The following is a 22,450-nucleotide window of genomic DNA, read 5'->3' as shown; positions in this document are numbered from 1 at the left end:
ACAAAGCAAACAAATTTTCTTCCCCAGTCCAATTCAGCAGAGCCAGGATGTTTCTGAGATGGGTTCTTCCTGCCTCTTCTTAGCTCTGGCCTGCTGCCTTGGCCTGGACTTCCCCATATCTCTTCTTTCAGGGCCAGATGTCCTCCTAAGCTCCTAATATTGTGTGCTCTCTTCCCACCGCCACCAATACTCCTGGGTTCTGTTGCTCAGTACTCTCAAGATCAACCTCTTGCATATTTCAGTTTTATATCTTACCTGACTCAGGATACAATTCTTGGCAAAGATGCCGTGGTCTCCCTTGGTTCCCTTGGTTCCCTGGAGACACACAGGCCAGGGGCATAGATATGAAGTACACGAAAAGCTCTGAGGAACCACCCACTACTGCCTTCCTAACCACACTATTTGTAGGTTAGGCCCAGGTGATTAGGGTCTAAACAGGACACAGCTCAGTATATTTAACTGGATAAGTATTCAACTTACACACAATACACCTGTATCTAGGCCTTATTTGCTTTTACTCTACTTACATGGTAATAAATTAACCTGTTACCATCTCTTGGAAGCTGGCAGAAGACACGAAACACCTGGGTCAGAGACAAAGGACTAGTATTCACAGCAGAGAGCATGAGCATCATGTTTGAGTGGGTTCTCCTTGTCCCAAAGTCTGAGGGTCGGGGGGGTTGGCACAGAGGGGCCCAGATGGAAGCTGCACGTGCTGCTCTATGTCTGCATCACAGCTGAGGAACCTGTGCTTTAGGGAACCTTCTGCTTTATAATAAGCAGTAAATGAGACTACGCTTTGTTCCAGAGAGAGACATTACCTCATCCTTCAAGACTGCTCACTGCAAATACACCTCTAAGAAATGGCCCAGGTAAAGAGGATTCCTGGCACACCCAGTAAGACACGGAGAAGCACAAGAAACATGTGGAGTGTCTTCTGATAACTTGTGCATATTCCTAAATTTAGATAATTATCTTTATGGGGTTCATGGTCCCAGAAACTCCACCACATGAACCTCTACTACACTCGTCATGGGATACAAAAGCTGGGCATAGGCCCCTCACTGGAAAGGAACTTTGAAACATCCCATATTTAATTGCTTAGTCCAATAGCCCAGTCTAGGATTCCCCCCAAGCACATCCTTCCCTCAAGACAATGGCCTTTGCTTCTCTTCTTCCTCTCTTTCACCTCCTCCACCTTTGGAAACTTAGGATTAGAAATAAACAAGAAATAAAAAAACCAAACTAATAATGGACAGAAGAGAAGCTGGTCTCAATCTGGGAAAAACTTCAGTTCCAGAAATCTTCATCTATACAGTTCAAGGAAGAAAAATCACCTATGATAGTTCAGAAAATGAAAAACGAGACAAAATTCCACTGGGCAAATGTTCACACTCTGAAAAGCACTAACTTTGGGAAGGCAGGCAACTTTCTTCTTGTCAGAATTATACTCTGACATTCCATACAGTGAAAACACAACTTAAAATGCCAGATTCCTTAAAGTTCAACAGCCCATAAACATCATTTATAACAAAAAATTGTAAGTATACAAATATAAATTCAATTTAAAAAGTTGTAATTATTATCACAATAAGTTATATATTAATAAACAGGTTCATAAACATACCTACTTGTACATAAAAAAAAAAAATCTTTGCAGAGGGCCGAAATGGATGCTAGTTTTTTTCCTAAGCTAAGGAAATTACTTTAGATTTAACTAATTCATTTCAATTAACAAGTATTGGGTAGCTACAATACTTTAGGTATTTTTCCAGGCATAAAAAATTTTATGCCTTTCATATGCCTATAAGATCTACACATGTTATTTTTTGGAACTGTAATTTCTGCATATACTACCATTAAAAAAAAAAAAAAAAAACAACAAAAAACAACCCAGGTAGGTCTGTGGCCTCAAAATGACCCTCGAGACAGGACATGAGAACTATGAAAAAAGCCAGTGTTTGTGATATAGAAACAGAGTGCTGATCAGGTCACGCCAGGAATGGGCATGGTGGACAGCTGCAGCTAAACAGGAAAGCAAATTAGGGTCCAGGAGAGTGGGGAATGGAGCAGGTGTCCTGGCCAGAAACCCGCAGATCCAGTTGCCAAAGGAAAGCATGGAGGTACAATTTCTACCAGTGAGTGAAGGACAAAAGGAAACAAACAAACAAACAAAACTTTGCTGTGAGTGAAAAGTTCTATTATACAGAGTGTATCTCCCTAACAAGGAAAGGTGAGGCTCCCGGACACCAACACCTTTCCCAGATGATAATGAACCAAACAAAAGCCTGCACCTGTCCTGAGTTGTCATCTATTCTACACTTGATTACAGTATCAGTATCCGCTGAGTGCTCACCCCTCTCAGGGATCCATGGCAACATCTTATTGAACTTTTACAATTATCCTAGAAGTAGACTCACGTTTTGCCCAAAAGGAACAGTTCAGAGCGATGGAGTAAATGTACACAGTCACACAGCTTCAAAGGGTCAAGGCCAGTATTTGAACGCAGTCAGTCTCACTCTTAACCACTACCTTAAACAGGGGGGGAAGTATTCTCTGTCTAGCATGGGGGATGGGGGACAATAAAATTAAATATATAAATAAAGAAGCAATGTCCCATTTTTTATATCATGTGTGACTATCTGGGGCTAATGGTGCAAAACAAAATAAATTCCATGGGTAGCTGCATTCAATACGAAAAATACCAAATAGGGGAGCACCTGGGTGACTAAGTTAGTTAAGCGGCTGACTTCGACTCAGGTCACGATCTCATGGTTCGTGAAGTTGAGCCCGCATCGAGCTCTGTACTGACAGCTCAGAGCCTGGAGCCTGCTTTGGATTCTGTGTCTCCCTCTCTCTCTCTCTCTCAGCCCCTCCCCCACTCCTGCTCTGTCTCCCCCAAAAATAAACATTTATAAATAAATAAACCAAATAGGACCTATATGAATTCATAGATTAAGGTCATCACCACAGAAACTTCAAACACCTAGTAGCTTGTTTAAATATGAACAATATTAGAGATGACAAAGAATTTCAAATAATACCTACACCATCAAGCTTAATCTATTCAATATGCAACTTTATGTGCAAATTAATCGAAAGGCTTTGTGTTAAAAGCCACATATGGAATCCATATGAAGCCAAGTTTTTGAGTCTGTTCATTCCAAAGCGTAAGAGTAATACATAGTAAATGACCTGAGTACTCACTTCACACAAGCAAGGTTGATGTTAATCAGAATGCACCAAAACCGTTCAGAAGAACCAAATGGAGCCGAAGCACTAGCACTTGAAAACTAGGGCAATTCTGCGCGCCCACAGCGTACAGGCAACACAAGCCAACACCGGCTTCTAGGTGAATTCGTAAATGCTAAACAGATGCCTTCCCCACCATCCTCAGCAAAATCCGCAAGGCCTCTCCTGGTCCCCTCTGCGTGCTCTCCCCATGCAGCGTGGCGGAGGAGGCGTGAGCCCCGTGAGACGCTAGGCTCCTGTTTTATAGCTGTTCCCTGTTTTAACGTGGCTGGCTCTGCTGAAAATTTTGGTTGGGGCAAAAAAAAAAAAGGGGGGGGGGAGGAGGGATTCACTATTAGGACCCCGCGGGGCGGGGAAAGGAGGTAAAAACCTAAATGATTTTTCAGGTCCTTTTCAACATAGAAATACTTAGATCATATAAAGAGGACTGCAAAAGACCAGTGAAAGGATAGTTCCAATACCCGGGCACTAAACAGATCCACCAAAGAACACTGAATAGCTGTACCGCCATTCATTCCTGCTGAAAATAATTCCAACCTTCTGTTCTGTCATCAGCAGGTTAACCTCTTTAAGGAATGAGAAAGAGATTCACCTTCACTGAAAGCAAAAAGCTCGGTCTTCACAATTCTGAAATTAAATTCACAGAAAGAAGAGGGGCAAGGCAGGGGATATTCAATAGAAAGCTCACAATTAAAAAAAGGTTCTTAGCAATAATTAATGATCTGTTGGTGCCTTCAATTAAGATGTAGTAATTTTATAGTTCAAAGAGTTCATTTTCTAGTCTTCATTTAAGAACCGAAAATATAATCACAGTCTTTTTTTTCTGTTTATGCCATCGAGACTAAAACTGATCTATGGTTTTTCTTTTTTTTTTTTTTTTTAAAAGTAGGCTTCTCACCCAGTGTGGAGCCCAACACAGGGCTTGAACTTAGGACCTCGAGATCAAGGCCCGAGCTGAGATCAAGAGTTGGATGCTTAACCAACTGAGCCACCCAGGGGCCCCTCTGGTTTTTATTTTTAACTTAAAAAAGTTTTTCATTTGGTTTGCATATTTATACTAAACTGTCATAAAAGAAACTTTAGTCTTTTATCATAAATAAAATTGTTTGGAGGTCATATGGTCATTTAGGAAGCTTGTCTTTCTCCAAAGAAAGCACATATCTACTAACAACAACAACAAAAAAAATCCAAGGGTATACATCAATATTTAATATTCATGAAGGATATATATTTGATAATTTACTGACTTATACTGATATATTAAAAATCCAAGTATATAAATATCTAAATGGAATACTTGTATTTCACAAAATACAAAATATTTCTCTCCTCTTTTTAGTGACACCAGTCCTTCCATTTTTTTTTTTTTTAATTTTTTTTTTTTCAACGTTTTTTATTTATTTTTGGGACAGAGAGAGACAGAGCATGAACGGGGGAGGGGCAGAGAGAGAGGGAGACACAGAATCGGAAACAGGCTCCAGGCTCCGAGCCATCAGCCCAGAGCCTGACGCGGGGCTCGAACTCACGGACCGCGAGATCGTGACCTGGCTGAAGTCGGACGCTTAACCGACTGCGCCACCCAGGCGCCCCAGTCCTTCCATTTTTAAGATATTGATTCTGTATCTTAAAAAAAGAAGAATAAAACACAATTTTCAAACTTTTATGTAATTGTTTCAAATCCTCCCTGGAGAGCAACTTTAAAACTCTCAAAACATACAGTAAGAACATTAGGGATTATTAAATCTTGCAGACTCAGGAAAAAAATGAAAACGCCACATGGAATTAGGTCATCTAGCCATCTCTTCATTCAATTTATTCTTTCCGCAACCAACAGACAAAGCTAAAGGAACTAGTACCAAATAAACACTATTTTCCGTAGGATTACTGTTATGAGATTAAAAAAAAAAAAAAAAATACGAGGTAGCATTTGTCACATGAGTTACCATGTGGGCAGTTGCCACACATATTTGGATAAGCAGGGCACCAATAATACAACTGGTGCTCAGAAATTTTTCAGCTTTATTTTTCTGTCTACATAAAGGTCATGTTGAAAAATATTTAAAGCTAAGAGCCTGGGTTTTGGGGTTTTTGTTTTTCAGCTACCTACCACTGTAACTCTTTCGTTTAAAAGTACAGGGTTTTTCAAATGCCAAAGGAGATCTATTGATTTTTTTTTTTTTTTTTTTGGTTGTGTGGAATTGATGTTTATTCACAAGGTATTTGTTCTGTATGTTGAAACACTTATTCTAAATGTTATCCTGAGGGGGGAAATGCAGGTAAAGTCAGAAGAAATGCTTAAAAGCTATTGATGGCAGAGCACCTGGGTGGCTCAGTTAGTTAAACGTCTGACTTCGGCTCAGGTCATCATCTCACAGTTTGTGAGTTCAAGCCCTGCACAGGGCTCTGTGCTGACAGCTCAAAGCCTGGAGTCTGCGCCTTCCTCTCTCTGCTCCTCCTCTGCATGTGCTCTCTCTCTCTCTCTCTCTCTCTGTCAAAAATAAATAAACATTAAAACAAAATTTTAAGCTATTGATGGAAAAGCACTTTTTTTTTTCCTTTACAAAGTTAAGTAACCGAGGTTTGTTAAATTCAAATCCTTGTAAGAGACTACAAGTCTCTTTAGTGAGACCCTAAAATGGCTTTTTGTTTGTTTCGGGGTGTTTGTTCACTGCTCTCACAGTATTTCACTAAGAGTCTCCATTTTTAATATAACTGAACCAAAAGAAAGTATTACTGGGATTGTGGTGAATTTCTTTTCCTTCAAAAAAATGTATATTAGTGTTGCTGTATTGTTTTTACAGTAGAAAAGTATAAAGAAAATGCCCTATTCTAAAGAATACATCAAGTAAATGGACTCATTCCAAATTGAACATAATCCAAAGCAACTTGAAGGAAGAGGAGATGGATGTAAAAGGAACCCACTGAGATAGATTTCCTCAGTTTTTAAGGTCAACCTCCTATTAGCCGGAGATCCAATTTTCCAAAGCATTTTCTTTTTTCTGCCTAAGATGTAACTACTCATTGGGCCCAGAGCTGGTAGCAACTTTTCAGAAATGGGGGGTACCTCTCTTTTTTCCCCGACAGGAAACAGAACCTGAAGTAGGCAAAACTTTCAACACATCTCCCCAACCATTTTACCTCTAGAGATCCATCCATCTCACTAATAGAGTTTAGCTTATAAATGTATGCCTTCCTTCGAATTACTTAAAAGCAGGGCTCCCCAAAGTGAGATTCCCTGGTGACCTGGGGTGCCAGAAGAGATGATTTTAGAATACAGCATTAAACAATCTTGAATAAGAAAGTCACTTCCTTTTCAACTCTCTTTTAATCCTCTGGTCTAGTCAAGGAGAAAGTCTTCATTTGATGCCAGGACGTCGAACACTTTGTACACTTGTTAACCTCTGTTGTAACAAAGGAAAATAAGCTTCTGACTCAGGCCTGCTAGCAGGCACCAATCACTACCTAGAAATTAATAAGCCAGATTATCGTCACTGTATGTATTTGAATAATTATATTTTTGAAGTGTTTTTTTTTAATAAATGTATTTAAGGTTTAAAAACAGAATTGATTTAAAAGAAAAGAATAAGTTTGCAATGGTCTAGATCCTTGCAATTCAAAATGAGATCAGTGGACCAGCCACCGTGGCCTCACCAGTGAGCTTATGAAAGTGTTAGATTTTTGGCCTCTCTCATGCCTACTGAATCGGAATCTGCATGTTAAACAAGATTCCCCACGTGAATTGTATGCACATTAAAATTTGAGAAACTCTGAGGTGGCACCAGAGTTTGTCCAAAACCATGCAGGAAGCTTGCAAATGACTGAACTTTGGGGTTCGCTGTTTGGATTATCAGGTGGGCCATCCTCCAGGCCTCACAGAAACTGGCTAGCACATATCAGAAGGACAAGGGGATAACTTCAGTGTTTGCAAAGGGAAGTCACAAACCATCAAAGGATTGTGAGGCCAACGAGGGAATCAAAATTAATAGTGTTGGGCATGTTGCAGGTAGGCTAAAATTACCTTAAGTATGCTCCTATAATATCCTGTCATGCTCCACAGATCATTCTTTTTGACCAGTGAACACTACAGTAAAAATTCTACTTACCCTCCCTTTCATCCCTCCTCCTTCCCTTTCAAGGGCTGGGGTTTTCTGTACACCTTCTGCATAACAGTGAGTGACAAGGCTCCTTGCACCTACTAAATTAGCATTCCCTGGCCTTTTCTCCTAGAGGTGAGCCTAATTAGAGAGAAGATTATGCTTAGAATTTAGGACAGCCTGGGGCACCTGGGTGGCTCAGTCAGTTAAGCATCTGACACTTGGTTTTGGCTCAGGCCACGATCTCACAGTTTTGTGAGTTCGAGCCCCTCATAGAGCTCTCCGCTAACATCACAGAGCCTGTTTGGGATTCTCTCTCTCCCTCTCTCTCTCTGCCCCTCCCCTGCTCACATTGTCTCTGTCTCTCTCAAAAATAAATAAATAAACTTAAAAAAAAAAAAAAACAGAGGAGGGCACCTTTTGGGATGAGCACTGGGTGTTGTATGGAAACCAATTTGACAATAAACTTCATATATTGGGGAAAAAAAAGAAATCAATTAATGGAAAGGTAAATAAAAAAAACAAAAATGTTTGGAAATGAAGCTATGTTCTTAAACCCAGTAGTCAAGAAAATACGATGACAATTAGATAATAAAAATTCAACACACTAAAAAAAAAAAAAGAAAGAAAGAAATTAGGACACTCTGGGTCCTCTGTGTCACGTGACGCCACTGGAGGCAAAAGAGCATAGCACCCAGTGCACCCCATTACTGCCCCAGAGAAGTCACACAGTCAGTCACCAAGATGGGTGGCCCTTTAGTCAATGACCAGGTACTTCAGGCCAAAATTCTACGTGTGTGCCAATTTGAAGGCCCCTTCAACAATCTAAAGAATTTTTCTGAAATACAGAGTAAAACAATGACCAAAATATACATGACTGATGATACCATAAAAGCTAAAAGCTAAAAATATGTAGTTACAGCCATCCAGATATTTCTAGAATATCCCGATTCAACAGATGTTAATAAAAGATTTTTATTTCCGCCAGGTGTTAGGCCTAACACCAGAGCTCAACATCAGAAACTCAACTGTCCCAGCACAAAACACTAATAGGAGACCAAGACCGTATGGTTTTGCAAAGAAAATGAAAAGGGAATCTAAATGGGTAAAGAAAAACGGGGAAATTAACAACAAACAATAGATGCAAATTCATGGTCTGGTATCCATGATAAGAATTACATGCCATTCATTACAATGAAAAGAACACTGTGAACATTTGTTAGATCTCTTTTCCCTTTAGTTATTTTGAGAATGCGCTTATGTAGGCAGAACATTACAGAGAACAAAAAATATATGTTACAATGTAAGATTACTTGAATGGTTCTGAAAGAAGTTAAGAAAAAAACAATCAAAAAAAAAAAAAATCATGGGTGTTGAGGAAAACAGTAATAACTGCTAATATCTACTGAGTTTTCCAAGCCATTCATACATATTAACTCCTCTAATCTTCATGACTCCAAGACAGATATTGAGTCTTAATACTACTATTAACGACATCAATTAACACTACGACTAAGAACGCCATTTTGCAGATGAGGAGATTGAACTGTAAGGTGACAAAATAACCTAAGGTCACAGGCCTGGGAAGAGAGCTGGGTAAAAATCAGACACATGTGAAATCCAAACTCAACACCATACTCTTCAGCCTGCTTCCTCGCCTGCCCAAGTCACGATGCACCTTTTTCATCACTCTCTAATACGGTCCCAAATAAACCATTTTTCCACAAGGTCAATGACCTGTGGAGTCTGCATCCGTTAAAGGGCTGGGGCATTTTTATAGAACTATACCTTAAAACAGGAGAACTAACTTTTGGCATTAAATGCTTCAATAGTGATTAGAACTACTTACTTGGCAGAATTAAATTTTAAGGCTGCTTGGGGGGAAATATTAACAGCTGGGGGAAATTTTTGTTGGAAGCAAAACATACTTTGAGAAATGCTTAACTCAAGTATTCCCCTTTTATTAGGACTACTTAATGAAGTACAAAGCATTAAAATAGCTGGCCTGAATATTTATTAGAGCACCAGCTGTTCCCTCCAGATTTTTAGAAATTCAAGACTTAGTGCCAAGTATAATTTAGAAAAAAAAAAAAATCTCAACAAGTAAAAAGAGCCCTATGTCTTATAATACTTCTGTAAATAGTAAACAGTAGCTGGAAGAGGTATACAACATCACTTTGCCTTTTCAATGAGAGGAGCCAAAGTGTTTTGCCATCTACTTCCAAATACTAATTGGTTATCAAGGTTGGTGATTACATTGCTTAAAAATTATACCTTGCATTCACAGTGTTTGTCCCCCATTCTGGGTCTTTTTTTTTTTTTTTTAAGTAGTCTTTACACCCACTGCAGAGCCCAGAGTGGACCCCAACATAGGGCTTGACCTCACAAGATCAAGACCTGACTTGAGATCAAAAGTCGGACACCCAACCAACGGAGCCACCCAGGCGCTTTTTCTTTCCTTTTTCAGAGCAGTGTGATAACTATGCCCCAGTAAAACATCTCAGAGAAATACTTTAGAATTTTTTTCCAGATTTTATTTCTTTCAAAAAATGTCCACTTTAGGAGCCCAGCCATAACCAAATACCTAATCTTTTTAAAGGGGGTAGGAAAAAATCAAGAAAATTATCTGAAAATTCATTATGCACACTCTGAATATTCTACATTGAAGCTTCCCTTGCTAAAGTAAACTGACAGGGGTGCCTGGGTGACTCGGTTAAGTGTCCGACTCTTGTTTCAGCTCAGGTCATGATCTAACAGCTTGTGAGGCTGAGCCCTGTGTCAGATTCTCTGCTTGAGATTCTCTCTCTGCCCCTCCCCTGGTCACACGTGTGTACGTGTGTGAGCGCACATACACACGTCACTCGCTTTCTCAAAATAAATAGTAAAAAATTTTAAATAAAAATTAACAAGAGAAAAAAAAAGTAAACTGACAAATATCAGGCTTGAGTCTCCTGTGTTGTGTCACTGTCAGCTCTTTGTGACAGTGCCGCACACGGGGATGTGGGAGAAGAAATGTCCCTGCAATGGCATTGTAGCAGTGAAATCAACAAAACTGCCCTAGAGATACAGAAAGCAACTCCCCTTCACCCCATCCCCAAATGAGGGTACGGAGGGCTGGAGAAACAGGAGAAAGTCCCAGGAAAGGAAGAGCACCTTGGCCAGGGAGGCCGATATTTGAAGGGGAGGACAGTTCACTATCTGGCATCTGTGGTTAGACCCAGTCCACTGCTCTGAAGTGTGCAGGGCAGCTAGGGCAAAAGAACAAAATGTCTATTTCTTCACTGTTCCTGTCGAGTAAATAACTAGCTTCTATCCCTATATGATGCTAATTTTTAGCATACTAATTGCAGCACAAGAGGTTCTGTTTAGCAGAGATTTTCTCATTTTGTTTTTAGGACTTTCAGATTTAAAAATAAACTGGCATTTTTGGATTAATAAAAAATTCCATGAAGGATAAAATAGGCCGCATTATTTTTTTCTCATAAGCAACGAACACTAGCTTCATGTGCTGGTGAAATCAGTCACTCTTTGGTCATGGCTCTACACTACCCACTCCCAGCTCCCCCAAGTGTCCTCTCCAGACAGCATTTGGAAGAGATGCTACATCTTGCCAAGAAAAACAACCAGAGCTTCTCAAACTCAGCTGGGCATCAGAATCACCTGCAGGCATTTAAAAACAAAACAAACACACACACACACACACACACACACACACACACACACACACACAAAACCCCACAATACCAAGGCCCCATCCAGGACCTACTGAATCAGATCCCCTGGTGGGAAGACTAAAATTTCCTAACAACTTACTAACTACACTGCTACATCTATAAAGAGGTGAAATGCCAACTGATCTTACAGAAGTCACTCTAGTTAGTGAGACGGACTTCCTGGGCATGAAGAGATTCACACATACAAGAAGGACCCACACAAGCAATGATTTTGTTAAAACATGCCTTGACCATCAAGATTCAAAAACATCTGAAAGCTAGAATGGTGGTTTTCAATAGTTTGTTTAAGCAGGAGACCCCTCTTTTCAAGCAAAGTTTTTCATGGTATCCCAAAATATCAAACCTAATGGCTGAGTTCTCAGGCGGGGAGAGAGGTCACAGATACTCCCTGTCAGCCCAAGCATACCTCAAGGAAGCCTAGGGCTTCTGGCAGCACAGTTTAAAAACTGCAGGGCTGGAATAAGACATATAAATGGGATAAACATATAGCACTAAATCTAAATTCAAATAATTAACTAGAGGGTTAGGGCTGCTGATTAGCACTTAGCCTAAGGAGATGAGTTTGACAGAAGTTCACCTGAAAAAGAAGTGAAGGTTTCATTTCACTAGAAATTCACTTTGAGCCAACAATGTTCTCTGGCTGCCAAGAAAAGCCTGTGTGGTTTAGCTGAGGTTAATCACTACTATTTGTATTGAGAGATTTACCTTTTACCAAGCACCTTCATGTGCATGCTCTCCTTTAATACTGGATAACAACTCCATGAGATATTGGAATTATTTTCCCCATATTTGAGAGAAGCAACTGAGGAAATAATTTGTGAGAGTAACTTACTCAAAGACAAATCCAGGCGGTGGCAGAGGCTTCTACCTATAGGTCCAGCATGGCCTAGAGACTTAAGAGGAAGTTCAATAGTAACAGCCCACTGCTTTCTGCATGGTTGGAACAGTGAGTGAAGAATGTGTTCCACTCTGGTTGCTACATTAATGGAAGTGTGGCTGACCACAGGCAGAGTATTGTGACAAGGGCAAAGAACAATCTGGAAATTGTACATGAAGAATACATGGAGGAATTTAAAGCTGGAAAACAGAACAGTTTTTAAAGATGGAAAACAGAAGGTTTAGGAATGACAAAATACCTGTTTTTAAATACTGAAGGGCTATAGAGAAAGGAGGTAAGTTTTGTTTCATATCACAAAAGTGTTATATAGGCCCTTTCCCTTCTTCTGAAAAATTCTGTCCTAAAGCCATTAGTTGGGACCAAGCAAGGTAGGCCTTTGTGCAAAGACGGGTATGAAGAGGGATGTGGAAGCCCAGAGCACAGTATCAGAGCCCAATCAGAGTAGGGAGGGTATTTTGGGGTGCAGGGTTGTGGCATTCATGTTGCAGCATCAGCAGGTAAGGAGGGCAACAGGAGCAGCTGTGGAAGACTGGCTACATATGAGGAGAACTTATCAAATAAGTAAACTGTTAAGAATAATGGGAGCCAGGAATCTCACGATCAAAGAAGGTATTTACAAATATAGAAAAGGAAAAACCTAGAATAAACCCCATGGTATCAAATAGGGATTTGAGGTATCATGGAAATCATGATTTTCAAAATATAAATAAATATAGAAACGCATATGTAATATATGCATATGTGCATATATGTATATACATACACATATGCCGCCATTATATCTACTGGGAATTCCCAGGGGTGGTGATACCCTCATAGCGATGAGCACACTTAGCAACTAGATCTTGGCTTCTAAATAACATTTGCCACTCAAAGGAACCAAGGCTCCTTGGAGAAATGACTGATACAATAGATGACACCCCAAAATTACAAAATGAGCTTGGAACATCTTGTTCTGCCAGAAAGCACAGAAATGTTCAAAGAATGATGGGAGTTAAAGGGCACAGGAGGGGGCGGGGGGGGGGGCGGCGCCTGGGTGGCTCAGTCGGTTGAGCTCAGGTCTTGATCTCACAGTTTGTGGGTTTGAATCCCATGTCAGGCTCTCTGCTGTCAATGCAGAGCCTGCTTCCAATCCTCTGTCTCCCTCACTCTACTCTTCCTCCAGCCTCTGTTTCTCAAAAATAAATAAACATTAAAAATAAATAAACAAACAAATAAATAAATAAATGGCACAGGAGGCAGCATGGCCACCAAACCTGGGACCAACTGCAACATCAAAGTAAGGAGGGTAATAGTTTATTTTATTTTTTATTTTTAATGTTTATTTATTTTTAAGAGAGAGAGACACAGAGTGTGAGCAGGGGAGGGGCAGAGAGAGAGGAAGACACAGAATCTGAAGCAGGCTCCAGACTCTGAGCTGTCAGCACAGAGCCCGACGCGGGGCTCGAACCCATGAGCTGTGAAATCATGACCTAAGCTGAAGTTGGACACCCAACGAACTGAGCCACCCAGGTGCCCCAGGAGAGTAACAGTTTAAAATGCACTGAAGAAAAGGAAGCAACTTCTTACTGATTTATATAAATTAACAGGTTGAAATTTTGATGGGGACTGGGCTATTTACGTTGTTTGGATGTAACCTGTCACAAAATATGTACAAATTACAAAAGGAAAAAGAGTAACTTCATGGCAGAGCAGCTTTGGCAGACCACACTTTAATCAAGTGACCATCAACAGTAACAGGACAAACAGAAATCAGTGCCATCTGATGGGATGCCATGAAACGAACACGGCACCATTTCTGTAATTTTCCTACCAACGATGCACGGTCTGAATCTAAGAATGAGAAAATGGAAGACAAACCCAAAGGGAGGGACATTATACAAAACAGCTGGTTTATAATCTTCAAGTGTGTCCAGATCCTGACAGAGAAGGACTGAAAGAGCTAAGTAAATACAATGTATGTTCTGCATTGGATTCTTTGCTTTACAAGACATGACTGGAACAACTGGGAAACTTGAATGAGGTCTGAGGATTAGATGATGGTAATGTATCAGTGGTAATTTCCTGGCTTGGATGGCTGTCCTGTGGCTATCTGGGAGAATACCCTAGTTTACAGGAAATATACAGTGAAGTGTTGGTGTGACAGCCATCTTTCTGGCAACTTTTTCTCAAAAGATTCAGGATAAAAACAAATTATACCACATGCAATTTCTCTGTAGGTCTAAGATTGTTTCAAAACAAAAATTAAAAATCAGCCACAGTAAATTACAAGGATGGGAGTTACAGGGAAACATACTACATCTACTTGGAGGACAAGTGAAACTCTAACAATTAAAGTGGTCCAAAAACAGATCCATGTTTAGATGGGTTGGCAGGATGTTAGAGAAAATGTCTCACTGAATAGGAAGTTAGAGGAGATGACGTCTAGGTACTTTCCAATGATTTCATAATTCATTCGTTCAACAAATATTTATTAAACATCTACTATGTTCCAGACAATGTGCTAGACACTGAGATTATGAAAATGATGGAGAGACAGTCCCTGCAGGTGAGGCCCTTATAACCCAGTGATGATTAATGATTCAGAGGTTAGAAATGTAAGATAGTCATCAGTGTCACATATAGAAAGAAGCATGTGTCTTCAGTACTCCATTGTCTTTAATTGTCTTTAATAATCCAATTTTCATTTATGAATTTTCAATAGACTACACATAGTTTATTATACTATCATATTCTCTAACATTTTCATCCTAACTCATTATGCTAGTGGGTGGTGTTAATCGAGGCATATGCAAAAACTTTATCACTTTTCAATTATGAACAGATGTAAGTGACTTACTTGATGTTTTATTTTAAAATTAAAAGCATCTTCTAAAATAAGTTTCAAAGGAGAAGCTGGGGCTATCGTTACTAGAGGAGACTTAATACTTGAAAAGCGAACCCTGACACCTTCTTCAAACAGCTCAAAAGTCACTCCACATCTCTGTGCTCCAGTTTCTTCATCTGTCACAAAGATGTCATAATATGCTTGTTAAGATGCTTTGAGATGCTTAGAAGAAAGAGACCATAATTATAAAGCTTTGTTAAAACACGGGTTGCTTTCACCTTATGCCTGGGATTATTATTGTGGACACATTAAGACAGAGTGATCCATTTTAGCTCACCTTGGCAATTTGATGCTGGGTGGAACATCATTTGGTTTTCTACCTTTTCCCCCTTTGCTTCATTTCTATCTTCCAGGGATATCATCAAGTGTGAATGCTTCAGTGCCTTCTCACTGACCCAAGAGTGAACAGCCAGACCAAGCAAGTTCAGTATTCAATTACTTTCCCCACTGAGGTCTATACACCTTTGTTACACTTTTTCCATATGACACTTTCATAACCATATTTAGCTTTCTTCCTACCATCTCCCTGTAATTCAAAAGGCAATTTAGACTCCCATATGGTTGCCATCGAAGCTAACAGATGTCTAGCAAATTAAAACAAAAATTATGACTTATAAACTGCTGATGTATCGTCATTCCAGAACATCTTACAATTTATAGTGAATCATAAGATAAGGCTTCCTACTTGATGCCCCCCCACAAGGTTCCCTAAATCTCTCTCCTCTCTGAATTTAAGCCCTGTGGAAACAAATTAGATACAATATTCTGCCATCAACCCAGGATAAACCTCCTCTTAAAGACACAATGTAATATTTGAAAGCACATCAAAGAGAAATTTGGCCTCAAGTATCCAAGGCTGTTCTAATTGTACTGTAAAGAGAAGAGAAAAACCAGTTGGTGTCCCCAAGCCATTCTTGGTTTTCCCAAGTCATTCAAGGTTTCCACTGATCCATGGGGCTTTTTTTTCTAATAAGTGACAAATTTACTGAATCCATTTTACTGAATCCTAGGAAGATCTTAAAGGTATTAACATTTCCTAGTGATAATGATGCCAAAGTATCAGGCTAAAGTATTCTAGAAGTTCTACAGTGCAGAATGGAACCAGTATAAAGTCTAGAGACAATAACAATAATGATAGTCACCATGTGTTACATATTGAGACATTGTACTGGGTAATATGTTACTCACTGAATCCTTGAAACTATAATTCCATTAGATAATGTTATCCTTCCTTTATAAACCAGAAATTATGGCTCAGTGCAGCAGAGTGTATGTTCCAAAGATGGCCGCAAGCCACATGACCTTGACGTTTGTCCATAAAAGGTAGAATTTCTTTCTTCTCCCCCTTGAAATTTAGCAGACTCCATGTGTGCTTTAACGAGTAAAACAGACAAAAGTGACAATGGGGCAGGTAAGTAGTTTTAACTGGCTGGAACCTTCTTTCAGTCTCAGAGACAGGAAGAAGCCTCAAATAGGTGCTCTAACCAACAATCCTGGCTGAGCTGTAAGCAAACATCAACTGCCAGTCATGTGAGTACAGCATCCTGGCCACCCTACCTCAGTGAGACTTCACATCTCACTGCAACTGCCCAAGAGACCCCAAGGGCAACTGCCCAGATGAGCCTGCTCAAATCACATAACTGTGAGGTATAATAAAAAAGTTTTGTTTGAAACCACTAAGAGTTGGGGTTGATTGTTACATAACAACAGATCAACAACACCAGAATGAGGTCAATTTACTTGCCTACAAACAGTTAAGCATTAAAACCAAAATCCAAAAAAGTCCAGAGCAAAACATCTATTAATGGTGTGAGGTGATGTGGGGGTTCAGTCCCCCAAAAAAAGAGACTTTAAAACAAAATTCCCTGTCTCTTCCCTCACCCACCTCAAAGCAGCCTAAGGGTTTTCCAAGAAATGTCCTAGTAGGGTGACACCCTCAATAAAACCAATTCCCTTCTGGCTTGAGGTCTTCCAACATTAAATAGGGAAAATGAGATTTTCCCCACCACCCTGTGACAACTAATGAGAAAGGAATCTGTACAAGATGTTGACTTTGTTACTCAGAATATCGTACAACTGTTATATAAAAGGATTCATATTTTACACACCAAACTGTAACTCTAATAATAAAAAAAAATTTTTTTTAATGACTCACAGGACTCCATTTGAGATTCACAGTTGGGGACAGGGAAGAATGCAAACTACACCAATGAGTGAATAAGCCAAGAAGAAAAAATGAAGTAAGAAAACTGATCTTCAGACAACTCTCAGTAAGAGAAAAGGTCTGTAGTAAGTACTCCCATAGATGCTATTTTCATTATACACGGTGCCCATCTCTTGTATTTTTCTTCCCTAGCCTATTGGAACGTGACAGATACATTCTTTGTCAGAACTAGAAAGAACCTTACAATTCATCCAACTCCTTCATTTTAAGAGCTGAGAAACTGAGGCCCAGGGCAGTTAACTGACTAGCAAGGAGTCAAACTACCCATTAGCAAGAGAACCAAGCTCACAGTGCCAGGGTGACAATGTCCACATGTCAATTTTATTTCACCAGAACTACACCTCCAAACGTCCTCGATGTATGTCACATTTATTCTAGCATCTCACAGCATGAAAATGAAAGATTAGGAAGCCGTGCTCTCTATTATGAATCTCTTCTTCATAACTGTGTAAGGGTAGCATCGAGTCTGCTGTTTCTCGCAGTAACTGACAGGATGGTAACTCTGTATTGGGTAGAGATGTGCAACTTGACAGAAGCAGACTGCCAAGTTACTGACCCCCGTTCTTCAGTCACTAATATCTTAGTCTGAATTACTGTACTTTAATCGAATGTCATGTTACCGTCCTGCTGATTGTGACGAGAGACTATGGTACTGACACACTGGGAGATTTAAATATGGGGTAATTTTGAAGTAGACAGCAGGATAGGAAAGGTATGAAGGGGTACCTGGGTAAAAGGCACTAGGCACAGAAAGGAGGGAGGAAGCATATACAAAGCAGAGAAAGGCTATAAGGAATTTTGCCTGGGGTAGCTTGTTTAGTTCCACAGCCTAGGTTTCCTCTCAGGCTTCCCATAAAACTCCCGCCAAAAGACCTTCAAAATCAAACAAGAGGAAGCTCTATTCTGGAAATCTCTATGCACGCATTCCGTAATTCTTTGATGCACTCCACAGTTCTAGTGGAACTGCTACAACCCAATCCACAGAAAATACTAAATTTTCCTCTGTATACTGTACAAAACTACACCAAACTGTTAGGGAAACAGGCCCGAATCCCTTTATTTCTTTTCCACCTCCTGCTATGAAACTACAGAGAAAGCCCCTGGGTGCTTTCTGTTGCCCGGTAGCTGAAACATGCAACTTTTGAAAGTGTTCAAGTAGAATGCAGAGGCCTGGACTCATTACCTCAACAAGGTCCAGTCTCAGTTCAGTAGTCCCTGACTCTCAAAGTCACAAAGTTTCAAGGTCCAATAAAATCAAAACACCTCACTCAGAAATGTGACTACCCAGCACTTTTCAACATTTTTCAGATGACAAAAAGAGAAGCAAAGAAAAAAAATAATTTCTTCTTCCTATTAATTGCAGCAGGGAGGGGGCGACCACTCACAGGAATCACATACAATCTCTGGCAAGAAAAACATACAAACCTGTCTGTGAATGACTAGATACAATATTTATTCATGTTCTCCACCCCCCCCCCATTCTCTTTATGAGTCTTGAGGACAGATGACATGGTGACACAGAGTGGTCCCCAAACCCTTCCATTTCCCTTTGCAAAACATGCAAACCAATGCAAGACACTTCAACAGAAAATAGGAAAAAATGTAAAAATGGCTTTGTTAATGTGAGTAGGAAAAAGAAAATGAATATACAGAGCTATATGGATAACTATTCTCATAGCTGTACATGTCTACAACAAATGGCTAAAATTAAAGAACAATCAAAATAAACACACAATGTGTGCATACTGCCGTGGATTATGACTGATCCCACCGTTGCATTATTGTGTGTCTCATACTGAACCTACACTGAATAGCAACTTGGAAAACACCCCCAGACAGCCACCATCTTTACTTTCCACTGGGGGGGGGGGCACATTAAGGAAGAAGATGGGATGGGATGGGATGGGATTGGCGGGGGGGGGGGGGGGGGCGGCAGGAATAACACAGTCTTTGAACCAACGTTCTCTCCTTGCCCTAGTGAACTCTTTGTCTGGTTGCTGAACACGTTTGTGAAATCAAGGAAAAGAATCCAAACAAAACAAAAGAGTAGGCATCCCAGCCTAATTACAATAGGTGCCCAGCACCCTGTGTTGCCAGCAAAGCCAGAGCGTGGTTTGAATCTTTCGTTCAAGCATTTGCTCTCCGTACCGCCAATAAAACGTATCTCATACATTCTCTTTGCATTTCTCCAAGGTTTCCCCAAAACGGCCCACTCTGTGTCACTCCTTAGAAAAGGAGGACGTGAGGCACGAACACACTGAAACATGTTGATGGTGACTTGTTATCACCCTGAGAAGATACACATGGAAATAAAACCCTCCACCCCACGCGCCCACTAGCCAGTCCATTATGCAAAAGGAGCGCTTTCCAGCTGATGGGGAAGAGCGCGCAGGAAGCGTTATTTACGTGGACATTACAGAACCGTATACCACTGCATCTGCATCCTACACAAAGCCCGAGATGGTGCAAGAAGATACACGCTGAGCATGGCACAGACCAGCCGCGGCAACACGGAGCCAAGCCCTCGTCCAATCAGATCCCCGTTAGAAGGTGGACCTCAGGGTCGGCTCTGCCCGATTAGCCTTCCCTATTATGACACCACGCTCAGCCCAACAGCCATATCCCACCGGGAGCAAATCTAATTCGTGAGGTTGCTCATTTCTCAAACTGCCGAGCCTTTCTTTCATCTGCATCCCTGCTATTCGTCCCTTAAAAAGCCACCCCAAGGCCTGGGTGCCCCCTTTCCGGCTCGGTTTTTCTTTTTACCTCTTCCCACTCCTAAATAGGATTAAATGTTTATCTCTCCAACGCGCAAGCTGGAAAGGCGGAAGGCAAATGCCTCTCCTGGCTCGGGCAAGCGCCCGAGGGGCTGCGAAAAGTAAAAGCAGCAAGCAACGTGGGGGAAATCGCCGCGGATCGATCGGCCACAATAGTTGAAATCCCAGAAGCGCTCCAACTTACCCAAAATATGACATTGAAGCCAAATATGAAATATTTGATGCAACAACTGACTTCAGGACCCTTGTAGTGCTTCCCGGACATCCTCTGGGTTCATGAAGACACTTGCCCCGGCAACCCGAGTTTGGAGCCCCGGAGCACCGTTGCTCGGAGCAGCCCGGAGGGGAGCAGGGGATCTGGGACGCAGCTCCGGGCCGCGGCTGAGCCGCACGGGGACCGACCGGCGGAGAGCCGCTCCCGCACCTCCAGCCCCCTGCGCGTCGAGGCCGCCGGAGCCGGGGTGGCCGTGAGCTAGCGGAGAAACCGCGCGCTGCAAACCCCGAGCCTCGCCAAAGCTGGCCCCGAGCCCAAGGCGAGAGCCCGCGTCTGTCCGCCAGGCGATCTGTCGGTCCGTCGGTCTCCGAGCTTCGGGCAAACGCGGCCACAGCAGATGCTGGTGGAGACGCTACTCGCTCGCCCGCCCGCCGGCTCGCGCGCGCCCTCCCACCCCTCGCTCCGCCCGCCGCTCGCTCCGCCCGCTCGGCGCGCGGCTCCTCCGCCCGCAGCTCCGCCCTGCCGCCGGCTGCCCGCCGCCAGAGCCTCGGCGAGGCTCGCGCGCGCGCGTACGGGCTCGGGCGCTCCCGGGCGGCCGCGGGCCCACGTAGCCGCACCGCCTCCTGCCACCGCTCTCCGCTCCTCCCGCTGCCTTTCTCCCCGCCCCTTCTAGGACCAGCCGGGAGCGCCGCCGACCCCCCAGCGCGGCAGCGGAGTAGGTGGGGAGGAAGACTGGCGGAAGGGAGGCGGAAGCGCGCCCCGGGATTGGGAGCAGCCTGGCGGAGAGACTGGGATTGAAGAGCAGCTGGTCCCTCTCCGCCACCCGCTGCGGCAGACTGCATCTGGGGGTACGCGGGGGAGAGGGTCGCTCCGGGGCGAGAGGGCTGGGTAGTACGGATCCTGCGAGCCCCCTGTTCCCGGACAAGCCCCCTTCCGGGTGTGACCACACTCGCCCCTTCCTCCACCACCCGGTAGTGCTGCAAGAGAAGACTCCCGGCCACTGAGCGTGAGTGGAAAGGGGTCGTAGACTTTGCTGGGAGCAGAGGGTTGGGGAGCGGGGAAGGGGGAGGAAAAAAGAGACGGGAAATGGGGCGAGTAGATTGGGAGAATTGCAAAGGAACGTCTCCGGAATCCAAGTGTGGCTCCAACCCAACCTCCCCACCTGCCGGAAACATGAGCCTCGTCCCAGAAATGCGGACAACCAAGGAGAGATGGCTCAAAGGAGTCCCAGCCGGGATACAATTCTCACCCTAGGGTCTTGCAATAAACACAAACTCGGACAGCAAATGCCCCCGCCAGAAGGAATAGTGCCGAAGATCCTGACTGGTTCCAGGAAGTCTTCTGGGAAGTTGGAATTGGGATTATAAATCATAAACCATTAAGCTTTTGACCCCTGGGGAAGGATAGAACGCGTGGCTGGAAACTGTTTTAGAGCGCTGAGAAGGTGTGCCTATTGGTTGCGTATCCGACCTCCTCCTGGAGCACCCTCATGGGTGCTAGGGAGCAGGTTCGAAATATGAGCAGTTCAGAACTGTGTGTAAATGTGTATGGGAATGTTTTTTCCAAGCTTCACAGAATTAGAAGGAGAGATGAAATCAGGAAAAATTTCCAGCACCACCCATGTAACCTGGTACTGCACGCAGAAATCTGCGCGTTTCCTAAACTCCCCATGTGATACTTAGTAGGCTTATGTTTGAGAACCTTTTGCATAGGGTTTCTCTGGTTAACTGCCTATCACTTTTCTCAAAAATAGGATAGCTAGTTGACAACCTGTAATCCAGCTTTGGAGGGGCAAGAAGTTGCTTTTTCTTGCAATAAACCATCCTTTGAGATAAGCTTGGCCTTGAGAGGGATTGAGGGTATATTGAGGTCACAGGGGACCCACAAACGTGAGAGGATCAGGAGATCCTATCTATTCAATACCACAGAACTATGATACTAGCTAACACAGTGACTTCAGCCCTTTGGATGCTAGAACCCTCTCTCCCTCATAAGTGCCCTCCACCTACGGAAAACACACAGCATACTAACCAGGTAGGCTAAGCTTCAAAGGTAAGGTCTGCCTTCAACAGCAGATTCCCTTCTAACAGGAAGGCACTGAGAAGCTTTACCTAGACCTATTCCTGCGATATTGTAACTCTTTCTATATATATAAATAGAACAGTTCCTGTAGATTCCTGGATAAGTCAGAGGAAAGGTCTTTCTTAAGTAGAGCTAACACAATTCAGAAAAGGACTGGAAATTAGATCCAGTTGGATCTAAGTTGAGTTGATCCCTAAGCAGGATTTATCTTTGAAATAAAAACAAAGAAGGGAGAGTTCAGATAACTCATCAGTAATCGGGAAGACTAGTTGAATTCCCATTTCCTAT

At 42.3% G+C, this 22,450-nt stretch overlaps 1 protein-coding gene across 3 annotated transcripts in view; it reads right to left on the bottom strand.

Annotated features, from left to right (window-relative positions):
• TSPAN5 (tetraspanin 5) overlaps positions 1-20,534 on the bottom strand; it is a 177,370-nt gene extending 156,836 nt beyond the window's left edge. The window contains exon 1 of one of the 3 annotated variants that reach the window (XM_058721850.1): positions 20,051-20,534. In XM_058721850.1, the coding sequence (XP_058577833.1) occupies positions 20,051-20,131 (81 nt within the window). In that variant the 5' untranslated portion in view covers positions 20,132-20,534. The remainder of the gene's footprint in view (positions 1-20,050) is intronic. The other 2 variants (XM_058721848.1, XM_058721847.1) reach the window with 2 other exon arrangements.
• Between the last annotated feature and the right edge of the window lie 1,916 nt (positions 20,535-22,450).

The sequence above is a fragment of the Neofelis nebulosa genome, chromosome 3 (genome assembly GCF_028018385.1).
Source record: "Neofelis nebulosa isolate mNeoNeb1 chromosome 3, mNeoNeb1.pri, whole genome shotgun sequence".
Classification (NCBI taxonomy): Eukaryota; Metazoa; Chordata; class Mammalia; order Carnivora; family Felidae; genus Neofelis; species Neofelis nebulosa.
The sequence above is the reverse complement of the archived record's forward strand: the minus strand, read 5'-3'. Positions and strand labels throughout refer to the sequence as shown.